At 36.6% G+C, this 13,355-nt stretch overlaps 1 protein-coding gene across 2 annotated transcripts; it reads left to right on the top strand.

Annotated features, from left to right (window-relative positions):
- The first annotated feature begins 11,241 nt into the window (after positions 1-11,241).
- On the top strand, positions 11,242-13,339 carry LOC116849589 (RING finger protein 121). 2 transcript variants are annotated; one of them, XM_032826899.1, is made up of 7 exons: positions 11,242-11,396; positions 11,648-11,682; positions 11,830-11,971; positions 12,045-12,199; positions 12,277-12,505; positions 12,601-12,836; positions 12,925-13,339. In XM_032826899.1, the coding sequence occupies exons 1-7, from the start codon at positions 11,358-11,360 to the stop codon at positions 13,043-13,045; spliced, it is 957 nt and encodes a 318-aa protein (XP_032682790.1). In that variant the 5' UTR covers positions 11,242-11,357; the 3' UTR covers positions 13,046-13,339. The 2 variants fall into 2 exon arrangements, with proteins under 2 accessions (XP_032682790.1, XP_032682791.1); XM_032826900.1 differs by lacking the exon at positions 11,242-11,396 and adding an exon at positions 11,438-11,557 and having other exon boundaries at positions 12,925-13,045.
- The last annotated feature ends 16 nt before the right edge of the window (positions 13,340-13,355 follow it).

Here is a 13,355-nt window from a genome sequence, read left to right as displayed (position 1 = left end):
TTCGCGTACGACCAGCCGGTCGCTCGCTCCATTCACTGGCGCGCTCCACATTACCCACGCAACGTCCTTTCAAAGATTTAATGCGCGTTACGCGATGTGGACAGGTGCACGCGAGCCGCAGAAAGAACGCGGCTTAACGCGCGTCAGCGTCAACGGAATTCGCAATCGCCTGGGCGATTTTTCTGTCGTTCGCATACCATCGGCCGGCCGAGGGCGACGGATCCTCCTCCAAGGGGAATCGCCGGTCTACGTAGCGCGTGATTTTCCATTCCCGTTACGGTAGGAAGTGCCGTCGCGGAATGCACGCATCACTGGAAAACTTTATGGCGTCCCTCATCCGGTGCGACTGCTATAGCGCGCATTCGTAATGGCGAAAGTTGTTACCCTCAACAGGTGGATCCGCGAGGTATCGGCAATAAAGCGCTTACGCTGAATACGACGGAAGAGATGAGATGGCCGCCGGAATTTTCCTGGGCCACTTTTATTATTCGAGCAATTCGACTTTTCTGCGACAAATCACCGAGTAGAAAAACTTCCGGGGAAAGCTGATCCCGTGTCAGTCAGTTTTTGCCATTTAGGCTTCATTGGGCAGTAACTGTTAAATAACTGAGTAAGAAAATCATACTGGGGTGAAACTGGTTAATCGTGAACCAGTATTTAGATCATTCAAATTCTTAATAGATGGAAATTCTGTTGGAAAGGTATTTTCTGAATCAAAACTAAGCAGAAGTTAGTTAAGCTAAATAGTAAATACACTGAGAGAAAAATATAGTTGCTTTCGGCATCAACTATACTCTTTTGTGATTTTAACCACAAAAATAGTTAGAAAAACCATTGTTTCAGTAAGAATTATTATAAAGATGGTTCTTTTAATTATTTTTCTGGTTAAAATCACAAAAAAGTATAGTTGACGCTGAAAGCTACTATATTTTTTTTCTCAGTAGTAACTAATAGTTAGATTATGCCCAAGTGGAACTTGCAACATCTTACACTGAGCAAAAAAATGGTTTAATTAATGAAACTCTGTCTTTGAACTGTCAAAATTCGTTTAAGCAAACGTTTAGACGATTAGACGAATTATATAGTTGCAATGGTGAGAATTACCAATTTACTCAAATATTGTGATTTGATCAGTAATTATATTAACATAATTTATTGTTGCACTAACACGTAATTTGTACAACAGATACAATATTTGAAGGCGGATGTTGGCTGATTTTGTTGATCCGATTGCTTTTTTTCTCAGTGCAGTTGTTACTTCATAACCAAAAATTAGTCAGATATTAATCAGAACAAACTAAGTAGTAAATAATAGCAAGTTTATGTTCATTTAAAGCTGGCAATATATATAATTTCTGGCTAATATTCTTTAGATATTCAAGCCTAAAGATACTCAATTATATTCAATGATATATTTTTAGATATCCAGTAATTGTATGAAGTTAATGCTATAGTTCGTGGTTTTATTAGCCTTTTCTTATGAATAATCATTATACTAAACGTTAAAACATGAATATGAAAAAACAAAAATAAAAACGAAAATAAAAAAAGAAAATTAAAAAAAAAATAAAAAAGAAAATTAAAAAAATAAAAAAGAAAATATAAACATATAAAAAGAGCTGACAAAAATATATGCATTTTTATATAAATGCACAAATACATAAATATTTAATGTTTTCACAGTTAATTATGCATGAAATATTACTTTTTAAGGCCCAATGCAACGCTACAGGCAGTAATATATTGGACAGCATTATAACGCTCTAGATAGTAATATACTTGATAGATAAACAAAATTTCAGGACAATAAAGCCAGTAGTAACTATACTCCAGTTTATTTTCTACTAAGGATCTTGAGATTTTGGCATATCGAAATTATGCAGTCTAAAAGTATGTATTGAGATTTGAGAGTCTGATTTCACATTTAAATAATCGATAGGTCGTGTTTTGTTCGCAAATATAAATATACATACGCCCGTATATTTGACGTTACTTTGACGCAAATTCGAGCTGGCGTGACGTTTGCGGAATATCATATAGCGTTCTGCTATCATACCTTATCGACTCCGTGGATCAGTTTATTCTTCCCTATAAGATGATAGACAACGCCTATTATTTCCTTAGAACAGTCGCAAACCTTGGCCTTCGTCTTGCAATCAGTTTACCGGCAATATGTACCTCATGAAGCACCATACAATTACGCGAGGCGTCAATGATTACAGACTCCGACGGCGTTTGGTCAATAAAATAGCGCCGCATACGTCGCCGCCGACCTTTTTCATCACGTATTCACGTTGCGTCGCGATGCCATGTTCTTTTTACGTTTAGTGTGTAAGTGTATGTGTGTGTACGTGTACGTCAGTCTCTTTAGTTTTTAATTTGCTGACGAATAGGTTTCTTCCCGGTAAAAACGAATAATCTAAGTCACCACGCGACGACGTCTCAGCGGGACAATATTGTCACGGACGTAATAAAGGTAGTCAAATTATTGTTGCTACAAACCGAGTCGCGTTATCAACGACCACGATCCGTAATTCCATTATCAGCCGTCTGATAAGAACATAACGGGTGACTTATCGTAGCCGTAAATTGACATAAGCGTTTTTATAGTGTCACGATCTGTGCTACAACCGGCGATTTATGTTATCGTCGGTGGTGCCTTTTACGAGCCATTTCTTGTCTTTGCGTTACGTCGGCCAATAAAGTCATTGCTCTCGGTCGTTTGGTATCTCATAGGGCTTTAAATACGGCGATTATACGACGAGGTATGTAGCGTTCTCCGTCAGATTAGATTGTGATTTCAGTTCATCTTACAGAAAACGATCGCGGCCAGCGAAAAACGAACGAGTGTCGGTCTGATTTTAATCCTTCGCGTGTTATTCTATTTTTTGGGGTATACAATACAATCTGAGCCTACCAGACCCCAGCAATCTTGAAGTGCTATAACTTTCTTGCAAAACCAATATTTTTAGGCACATTTTTCCTCCATAGGAAAGTCTGAGCTATAAGATATACTGAGATAAAAATAAAAAATAAATTGAGCACTAAAAATAAAAATAAATAAATAAGAAATATCTATTTGGTGGATATCATATTTACTTATAGTAATATGACATATTTTTTAAATAAGAAAATACATTTCTTTTGAATGTTAGCTTTTCATAAAAGCAATTGATTACTCTATTTAAATAATTGTAGTAAATATGTTATATATTAGAACTCATCGAATAAATTTCTTATTTGCAATTTTACTACAAAATAGTTTATTATATATTTTGAATAAATAATATATATATATATATATATATATATATATATATATATAAATAATAAATAGTATACTATGTATTTTGAATAAATTTGATGCTTATGATGAACTTGTAATAGATTTGTTCGAGTATATACACCCAGAAAAATATAATCTTATCTTTAGCGGAAATCTTCTTATATATAATCTAAAAAAATTCTTCTAAAATAAAAAAAAGATGTAGTAAGCATAATATTCTTAAAGTTAGACAAGTTCTATCTTTTATCTACAGTACAAGTCATGTTTTTAATAGAAATTTCTTTTCATAAAAGAACAAGAAGAAGAATCCTCTTGAGGTCATGTCAAAGAGAATTTCCATTAAAAATAAGATTGTATCATTTTGGGAGTAAATTTATGAGAAATGCTTGAAATGAATAACATTTACTTAAACGCAACGTCCATTTCTTTGCGTATATATATGTGTGTGTATGTGTATGTATCAAACATTTTCATGTGTGTCGGCGTAGCGATTCGATGATACGAGGACGACTTAAGGGGACTGGAGGATCAGATTGCCTGAAAATAGTGCTTGTCCTTTCATAATTTTTTATGACAAACTTAATGAATATGCGAAAGTATTATTTTAACGTGTATTTATACAGCAAATAAAGAGAAGAAAAATATAATTTTGATGATCAAATACTCAATATAAGTGTATGGTACATGCAGTTAAAATATATTTCTTTTTTCTTTTCAAGGTCGTCATTTTACAGTAATATCTTGACTCTCGGTGGTTCAATTAAGCTGAATTTTAGGTAGAAAATTTCCGTAAGCTTATCGGTAGCTATATGTCGTTATCGTGTGAACCACTATAATAGAAATTGAGTAAAAGTTAACAAAATTGCAAATATCTTAATGGAATATTATTAAATTTTCAGTTCTTTTATAGTAAAAAAATTAATATTTCAAAAATAAATATTTTCACGAATTTGTCAGTAGTTTACACGATAACGACGACCTTGAAAAAAAAACGAAATATATTTTAACTGCATGTACCATACTCTATACTCTACTTAATCATCAAAATTATATTTTTCTTCTTTTTATATTGTATAAATATATATCAAACCAATACTTTCGCATATTCATTCAGTTTCTCATAAAAAAATTGTGAAAAAAACAAGCACAATTTTCAGGCAAACTCACCCTTCAGTTCGCTTAAACATTCGGCAAGTGTACTTTGCATTTTTCCGAATTTCGGTGCTACGTTTCTGACGAGCTAAACGACGAGTGAAATACGACGCGTGCTGAGGTTTCGGATGAGCACATGTGGCGCTTAGATATCGTTTGCAGGCGGAAGCAAATCTCACATACGCACACATATACACACACACATACGCACGTACATTAAGCTCACACGCGGATGCCAACGGGAACGCGATACTCGCGAGTGAGCAAGCGAGCGAACAAACGAACGAGCGAGAGTGCGGAAACCTGGCGGTCCGCCAATTTGTACGACATCCAAACGACCGACCGTGTTGCGAGGACTTTGCTCCTCCGGAGTTCCCTGACTTTGTTTGTTACGCGCGCGCACCGGCAAAACTGCACACCATCGAATTCCTGGGGAACGGAAAATTATATTAATCGCGTCGCGCCGCGGAAACACAGGGTGGCTAGATGGGGAGCAATTAGAAGGACGCAGTAATCGCGTAAATGGATAATACTTCAAGGTACGTGTCTAATAATTTTTGAGGACACAAGGTATGAACAGTAACCAAACAGAAAGTAATAACTTTCCGTTAATAAACGGTTGCATCCAGAAAATATGTCCTCCTGTGTGTTCTCTTTCTCTTCTTTACATTGTACAGACATACACATAGGGAGGATTTTATAATAAAAATTACTATAGAATTTTTTAACCAAGAAATAGATCAACATTCTGCAGTAATTTATCTTTTCACCTTTTATGTGTTGTTTATATCTTAGGAACTGAAATGTGTTAAACAAAAATTTGCTCGGTTCTTAACGAAATTTACCACGTTCCTAGAAACAAGATAGATTTTACACGAAGAAAAAAATTTAGTTGCATTAATCTCTTCAGCAATTTAAAATACATGATCTCCCTTTACGCGGGATAGGTTTTTCTTTTAAATATAAATAAGCATATATAGATTTCTTTTCTTCTTATTGCTATTTTCTTGGAAGAATTTTGAAAAATAGGGTACAGAATATAGTTTATTAGAACTTGCATTTGCTTTGAGTAAAGAAAATGATAGTTTAAATAAATTAAAAGAAATTCAATATTTTATCAGGAAACTTTCCCGAGCATACTACTTATGCCCATTTCTGTCAACTTTGGTGAAGTCCAACGGAAGTCAGGCTTATTTCAACGGAATTGACCAATCATATCTGTCAATTTTGACTAATGAGAAATGCGTTTGGAATAATCAGCCGGTTAAGTTAACCAAAATTGGTAGAAACGGGAATTAAAGAGTTAACATAAAGTTTAGTTTTAATATACGAATCAATGCGTTTTGGCTGAAGAACATAGAAATTCTGGTTTTTATGACCTCTGATTTTAAGAACTAGAAATTCCGTTTTCTTGAGCCAAAACGTTTGTTGTTCTTGGCTCATTCGTTACAATCAAACTTTCTTCTGCGACAGTCTATTTCTGCACTGCTGGAGACACAATAAATTCCTTGAAAAAAGTATTGATACAAAAAAGAAAATTATAATATTCTCTCTTTGTGTAAGTTTAGAAAATTTATGTGCTGATACACATATATTCGTACATTCTCGTGACAATTAATTGGCAAACCAGACATACATGTGTACACACGTACACAATGTTTAAAGATAAAAAAATTGGCAAATATACGCAAGTGAAATAAAACGACGCGATCAATAACTTCGAGCTCGACTTTTATCTCACACTGGCACCGGGAATGCAGCCGTTTTCTTTCGATATACAGCGCTGTCTGAATTCGAGGATCAAAGTCGACTACAGTTAGCGGTTTAAATGATGGCACACGAATGCGGGCCCGAATTTTCTCGCTTTTCCGTCCCGTAGAGACTCGTTCCCCTCGTTCCCGCGGATAATACCCGTGATTAACGTGTCGTTAAAAAGAGAAAAAAGCGGAAACGCGTCGAGGAAGGTGAGAAGCGTGCATTGTTGAGTTATAGTAATTAATGAGCGGAATGGCGATAAATCAGCGCGATCGATAAATCCCGCGGTGCACCGCCGCCGCCGAATGGAGCGGAGCGCGCGATGCATTCTTTATCGCTCGTGTCTTTCTCTTCCTGTCTCTCTCCCCCTCCCCTCCTACCCTCTCTCTCAATATATGACTCCAGATATCCTTAACCCTTTGAGCCATAATGGGACATTAGCGTCTCATTTATCTTTTCTTCATTTTCAGTGATTTTAACTAACTTACCGGCAAACACGATTATATTATTACTATACACTCTCTCTTTCTTTTTCATAAACATAAGGAATTAAAAACAAGTAAAAAGTAATTTGAATTTTGATTTTGAAGTTTGATTGTTAAATTATAATAAGCAAATAAAAATAAAAAAAGACTTTCAGACAAAAATTTTAGGATTCTAATCATCAGGAATCGAAACATTAACAGTTTAATCAGAACAACACATTTTTTTTTAATTTTCTGTAAGATCTATTTTTTTATAATAAATTGAAATATTCATGATATGTATGCTGCAAGTTTCACATAAAAAATACAAATTTAATCCGCCGTTTCGAATTTTAGCTTTTTGATCTTAAATTCGTAATCAGCGAACCCGAAACCCCCCATATGCTAAATTTGAAGAAACCACCAAAAAAAAAAAAATATATGAAGGGTCAAGACAGTTGTTCCAATATCATTAGCTATAGTTATAGTGTGCACGCGTTTGAAAATCGGTTGTTAGAATATTATAGAGTTTGCTAAACATAAGAAATATGAAATATGAAATTTCATAGAATATAAGAAATTGTTGATATCAATAAAGACTTATGTTCATGAAAAAATACATAAAAAAATTATGTATACTCGAGATCGATGTGTCATATTTATAAAGGTTGCTGATAAATTTTTCTTAATCCTTGGTGCCAAGGGCAAATTGTAAATTTATAAATATAAATCTTGTGCTTATTTGTTTTATTTTGTTTGTTTTATTTTGCTTATTTGTTTTATTCATTGAGCTTATTTTGTTATATTTGTGGATTAATGCATGTTTCGAGTCCTCAATTCCGTATGCGCCTTCAAGAATTTTCTTATCCACCAAGTAAGATAAAGTATCAATGCCCGAATATCTAATCCTAAACATTCTTGTTCATTATTTTGGGTTTTAAATATAAATATTTAAACTTTCAACATAAAATATATATACAAGTATTGAGTATATATTCTATGCTGAAAGTTTAAATATCCGTATTTAAAGACCAAAACAAGATTAAGAAAGTCCAGGTCTAGTTGGATGTTCGAGAATTAGTACTTTTGCCTTAAATCTCAGTTGCAACGCGATACGACCGTAAATGTGTTAGGAGGGTAATCACTCACCTGCCTATTTGTATCGTGGACCAATACCAAGGACGATCCGTGAGAGATGCCAGACGGTATCGTATGGCCTTTCGCGCGTGCATTGCAGCAGCGGTATATTGCGGTCGATTCGGGATGCAAATGGGGCGCAACAGACGAACGCGATCTTCGATTCGATATTGGATTCAGCGATCACGGGCACGTAAGGCAATCGCGAAACTATTGACCTTCCCCGCCCTGCCTTCCGCATTCCGCGGGGCGCGTCTTTGGGGTCGGTCATATCGCGGCCAAACTTTACCGGCCTACTTACTACCTGTTAAACCGCGCGGCGCTTTCGGAAGCGAAAACGAAGGGCGGCTCTCACGTTCCGGGATTAGTCCGGCGCGATTTCACGCCGAAATAAATCGCGTCGTGCTAGTCGTACGAAGACGTGCCGGACAACGTTCGATGCGCGAGCGGAGAAAGGTTCGACCGGTTAACCGACCTCTAATCAGCTACTTAAGCGACGCACCGAGTCCTTGAAAGCGTCGTTGAGAGAATTGAAAATAGACGTTGAGAATAGACGTTAATTACCCCCGACGACTAATTATCACCCGCAGGGAACAGTGTCGTGAGAACGTCCGACACTGCTCCGGAGTACGCCAACCGAGAAGAATCGACGGCGCACTCGATGTTGACGTCGCGTGTGTTGTGTTCTTTTCGAATTGTTATCATTCGCCTTATCTTTGCCCAAGGACAACGTATGAAAACGAAACTTGGTAACTTTCTACCACGCGCGTTCGCGCAAATATGGAAATTTGAATTCTTCCGAACGTGTCAGACACCTATCGCGTACCTCTTCGTCAAGCGAAGACTCGTGCGAGATACGTGATTGTCTCCGTGCACGGAGGTGTGTGCGTTTCGACGTGTTCCCCGAGATTCCGATGCTTTCGTCGCGGGTACTGACGTTTCTCGCGAAAACAATTTTTTGCCTGTCAAAGACGCGCGAAGGAGATGCCGAGCCGGGCGATGATTGCTCGTGGCCGCGGAATTTTGCGGCGCCGTCGCGCCTCTCTGTCGGCGATGACGTGCTCCGGTTTGCGCGAGGACAGTTGTGCGTTACTCACCGAAAGTAATTCCTCGCCACGACGACGGCGGCGGCGGCGGCGGCGGCGGCGACGACAGCGGCGGGTCCGATGGCTGGCGGTACTCCTCCGAAGATCCGGGGAACTAACCAAGAAATCCAGGTATCCACGTGTTGCGGGATGTAACCAGGCACGACACTGTGTTAACACTCACCGAGCACGCGAGCGTCGCGCGACCCGCTGACACGTACGGCGCGCGATTTCACGGCAATGGAATCTCGTCACGTCGCGCGTTTTCTCAGCGAACGGTACCACGAGCCCTCATATCGCCACTCTGCCGAGTGAATTACCAACTTCCCTCTCTGGCTCTCAGCGCTGGGCGTGGCTTAGCGCCGTGGACGGCCGAGCGCGAGCGATCGCTCACGAACGCGCGCGGCGCACGCTCATTGGCGGCCTCGCGGGGACTTGGCTTAGTTTAATGCAGGATTCACACTGCGTCCGATTGCCGACGTACGATATCCAATAGGAGAACAGTTTTCCAATGGAGAATTTAATTCTCTAATAGAAAGCTGTTCTCCTATTGGGTATCGGACGTCGTACATCAGACATCGCACGCGGTGTGAATTCTATATAACAGCATACGCCAATCGGATCCTCGAGATATTAGTTCCGATCTACAATAGATGTAGTAAGCTTTAAGCCTTAAGAAATTGACCGATCACAGTGGAATATAGAGGAATAATCAATTGTGATTGGTAAATTTTTTACGTTTTAAAACTTACTACACCTATTGTAGATCGGGACTTATAGCGTGTTCGATTGGCCCTGAGTTAATCGCTCTGAGAGCGATTAATGACGTTGTAAGTCTCTAGCCAATTATAAAACTTATAAGTAATTGTTCGACCAATAAACGTAGGCTGAATAACCCAGAGTAGGTTAATCCAGAGCCAGTCGCACATGCTATTAATCGCTCGTTGCGAACGCTGCGGAGCATAATCACCGATTCGACTTGATTCTGATTTTAATTTCGGCAGTGATATCTGGCGGTGTGGAATAAAAGCTCGTCCTACCGAAAAAGTTTGAGTCTTGGCTAAAAAAGATTCGAGTTTTGACTAAATGCCTCTTCGCGATATTTTAGGCAAGTATTCAGAGGGTGAATTCAAGAAACACGACGGTTATGCAATCGTTGAGTGAATAGCTGCGTTCAGTGGAATAAAGAGATTAGTGAGTAATCAATGCGCCCATTCAGTACTACAATCGCTCACTGAGCGCTCAGTGAGCTCTTACATCGCATTAGCATATTCTTTTAGATCTCAAAATATATACCAATCAAATGTAAGAGCTCACTGAGCGCTCAGTGAGCTCTTACATCGCATTAGCATATTCTTTTAGATCTCAAAATATATACCAATCAAATGTAAGAGCTCACTGAGCGGTGTAGTACTAAATGCACCCAATGGGTGCGTTCAGCGAACTCAACAATTGCACAACAGTTGAGCAATTCGTCAATGTAATTGGTCTAGATTTAGGGATCTAACAGTAAGAACCAATAATCGCTGATTACTCACTGAGAGCTTAGTGATTATTATGATTGGAGCATTCTTTTAGATTCTTTATGGACTCAGAAATATTTACCAATCAAAAGCTATAATCATTAAGTTCTCCTAGAATGGCTGTAATTAATCCACGCGCTGTAATTGGTTCCATTCCACTGAAAATTTCATGGGAAGCCGGTTTTAGGGATTCTTATTAGATGCTCTTAATGCTTTAAAGTGCTTAAAGAAACGCTACGATGAGTCTATCAGACTTTTCAAAACATTTCGAATGTCTAATAGACTTTTTACAATAAATTATTCTACAATAATCATTAGTTATAAATCATAAAAGCTGGTTTATGATGGCGTAATCCGTTAACTTATGCCGGAGCTGTAAAAAGTTGACCAATTACAGTCGATTATTCTTCTATAATTCGACTATGATTGGTCAATTTTTTACGGTTCTGGCATAAGTTAACGATTACGGCCATCATAAATCAGCCTTAAGCAAATAAACCAATTACAGTCAATTATTCTTGAAAATAACCGACTGATTTGTGTGTTTATTTGTTCACCTTCTGTAAACGATTAAAGCCAAAATAACGTTTGAACGTTTTAGTTATTTGATAAAGTAAAATTATATTGCAAGTTACATATACGCAAATTAAAAGGGAAAATTCGCTTTCAAAATGTATAATCTCTATTAGTGAATCATTTTTTATTTATTTGATATTTCGTGTAAAGGAAGATATGTGTATCTTTCTCTCTCATTTTTTCTAGTTAGAGAGAGAAAGCTACGCCGGATCTGCTATCTATCCTTTTCTACTCGATTTTCACTGCCAAGTAGAGGACATGCTCAGTCTATTAGTTATATATGTCTATGGTTCTTGCATACGTAATGCGGCTTGAAATGTGTTCACAACGCGTCGTTATGTCAATTTGTTAATACGTATTTCTCCATGGTTAACTAAATATGCTTCTAACGATGAACCTACATGAAATGCCAAATAAAGTAGGTCCATAATTTTACATCATCAATCGACACAATATTTATAAATTATATGTGCTTGGAAATGTAACCTTTAAACTTTTGTCACTTATGCAAATTAATGTAATAATTAGTTTGACAACCATTATCCTTGCCCTAAATATGATGACTCGTGATAAATAATGGTTGTAGTATTAAAGAGAATTTTGTATATTGTTTTGAACCATATGCTGTTTAGAATTCTATAATTGTAACCTGATATTCATTGTTTTTAGAGTGAAGCAGAATTAACTGAAGAAGAGAAATGGAGGTAAAATTACAAATTTATAGTAATATAAGAAATATACTGTAATACTACAATATACTTTGTAATATCTATAGCTGATAATAAATATGTATACACATATGTACATACAGAAATATATATGAATAGAAATTTTAAACTTTCTTTTTTTAGGAGAGAACATATAAGGATGCATGAAAAACACCGAGGGCATGAATCTATGCATGCAGAAATGATGCTTACGTTACTGGTGACATTAGCAATAGTGCAGCTTCTATTAGTTGTGTGGAAGAAAAGACATTTTAAGTCATATCAGGTAATATTTAGTACTTGTTGAATAAAAATATTTGAAAAGACAAATATGAGTACAATATTATTTATTCTTGCAGTTTGTGACATTAATAGCCATGTGGATTATTCCATTTGGAATAAGTTTAAAGAATTATTGGTTGAGATTTATATTTTTGTGGCTTTTAATTTCTTGTACAACATGTCTAGTAGTAAAAAAAGCAACCGAGGAACCAGTAAAGGGTACAACACCAAGGTATGCTGTGCAATTAATAATGATACTACATAGACAAAATAAGTACAAAATAATGCTGGACAGTCTATTTCTTGCAGGCTAGTGTACAAGTGGTTTTATTTGATTTATAAGATTAGTTATGCATTAGGTATTATTGGTTACATGTTAACCCTATTTACATTGTTTGGTGTAAATCTTTTATTTAATGTTAAACCTCATGTCTACTTGGATTGGGGCATTTTGTTTTTATTTTATGGCCTTTACTTTGGAGTACTAGGAAGAGATGTTGCTGAAATATGTGCTGACTCAATGGCGTCACATATTGGGGTGTGTTTCATTACAAGATCAATTTTGATCATAAATTAATACTTACTACAATTGTACCACATGTACAATTTTATATCATTTAATATGATTTCCAGTATTATACTCCAGATAGTATGCCAACCAGGGCTCTGGAACCAAATGTTTGCGCAGTATGCGGAAATAAAATTTTGGTCTCTGAGCACGAGGAAGGTGTGATTGAGAATACATATAAACTTAACTGTGAACATGTTTTTCATGAATTTTGCATCAGAGGCTGGTGCATCGTGGGCAAGAAACAAACTTGTCCCTATTGTAAAGAGAAAGTTGACTTGAAGAAGATGTTTCGTAACCCGTATCCTTTTTCGTAATATGCTTAGCAGTGTGATGATGATGTTTGGACATCAGTTTATTCAGCATATTTACCTTAAATCGTGACATAGATGGCAACGACCCCACATGTTATACAGTTATTTGCTAGACTGGTTAAGGTGGCTCGTTGCTTGGCAACCTTTAATCTTGTGTCTTGTTCAAGGTATTAATTGGGCTCTGGGCCTTGAGTAAGTAACAATGTTGGTGAAGAACCAACTGTTCTTACACACATCGTTGTAGCGTTATCTCGCAACATCAGAGAATTATTAACTTATTCGTCTGATCATCACCGTGTCTGTATTTTTATACATGCAGATTGGTACAATTATTTTTGTTATAAAAAAAGAAGTATTAGTTAGGAGATACAATGCCAGTACCAACTAATAATCCTGCTCGTGTCTAGTTAAATTATGTTAATGATAATATTGTATTAATTTATATATATATATATATATTATATATATATATATATATATATATATATATATATATATATATATAT

The sequence above is a fragment of the Odontomachus brunneus genome, unplaced genomic scaffold (genome assembly GCF_010583005.1).
Source record: "Odontomachus brunneus isolate Ranch 3 - 2012 unplaced genomic scaffold, Obru_v1 Obru_scaffold_119, whole genome shotgun sequence".
Classification (NCBI taxonomy): domain Eukaryota; kingdom Metazoa; phylum Arthropoda; class Insecta; order Hymenoptera; family Formicidae; genus Odontomachus; species Odontomachus brunneus.
This window is presented reverse-complemented; position numbering and strand designations above follow the sequence as displayed.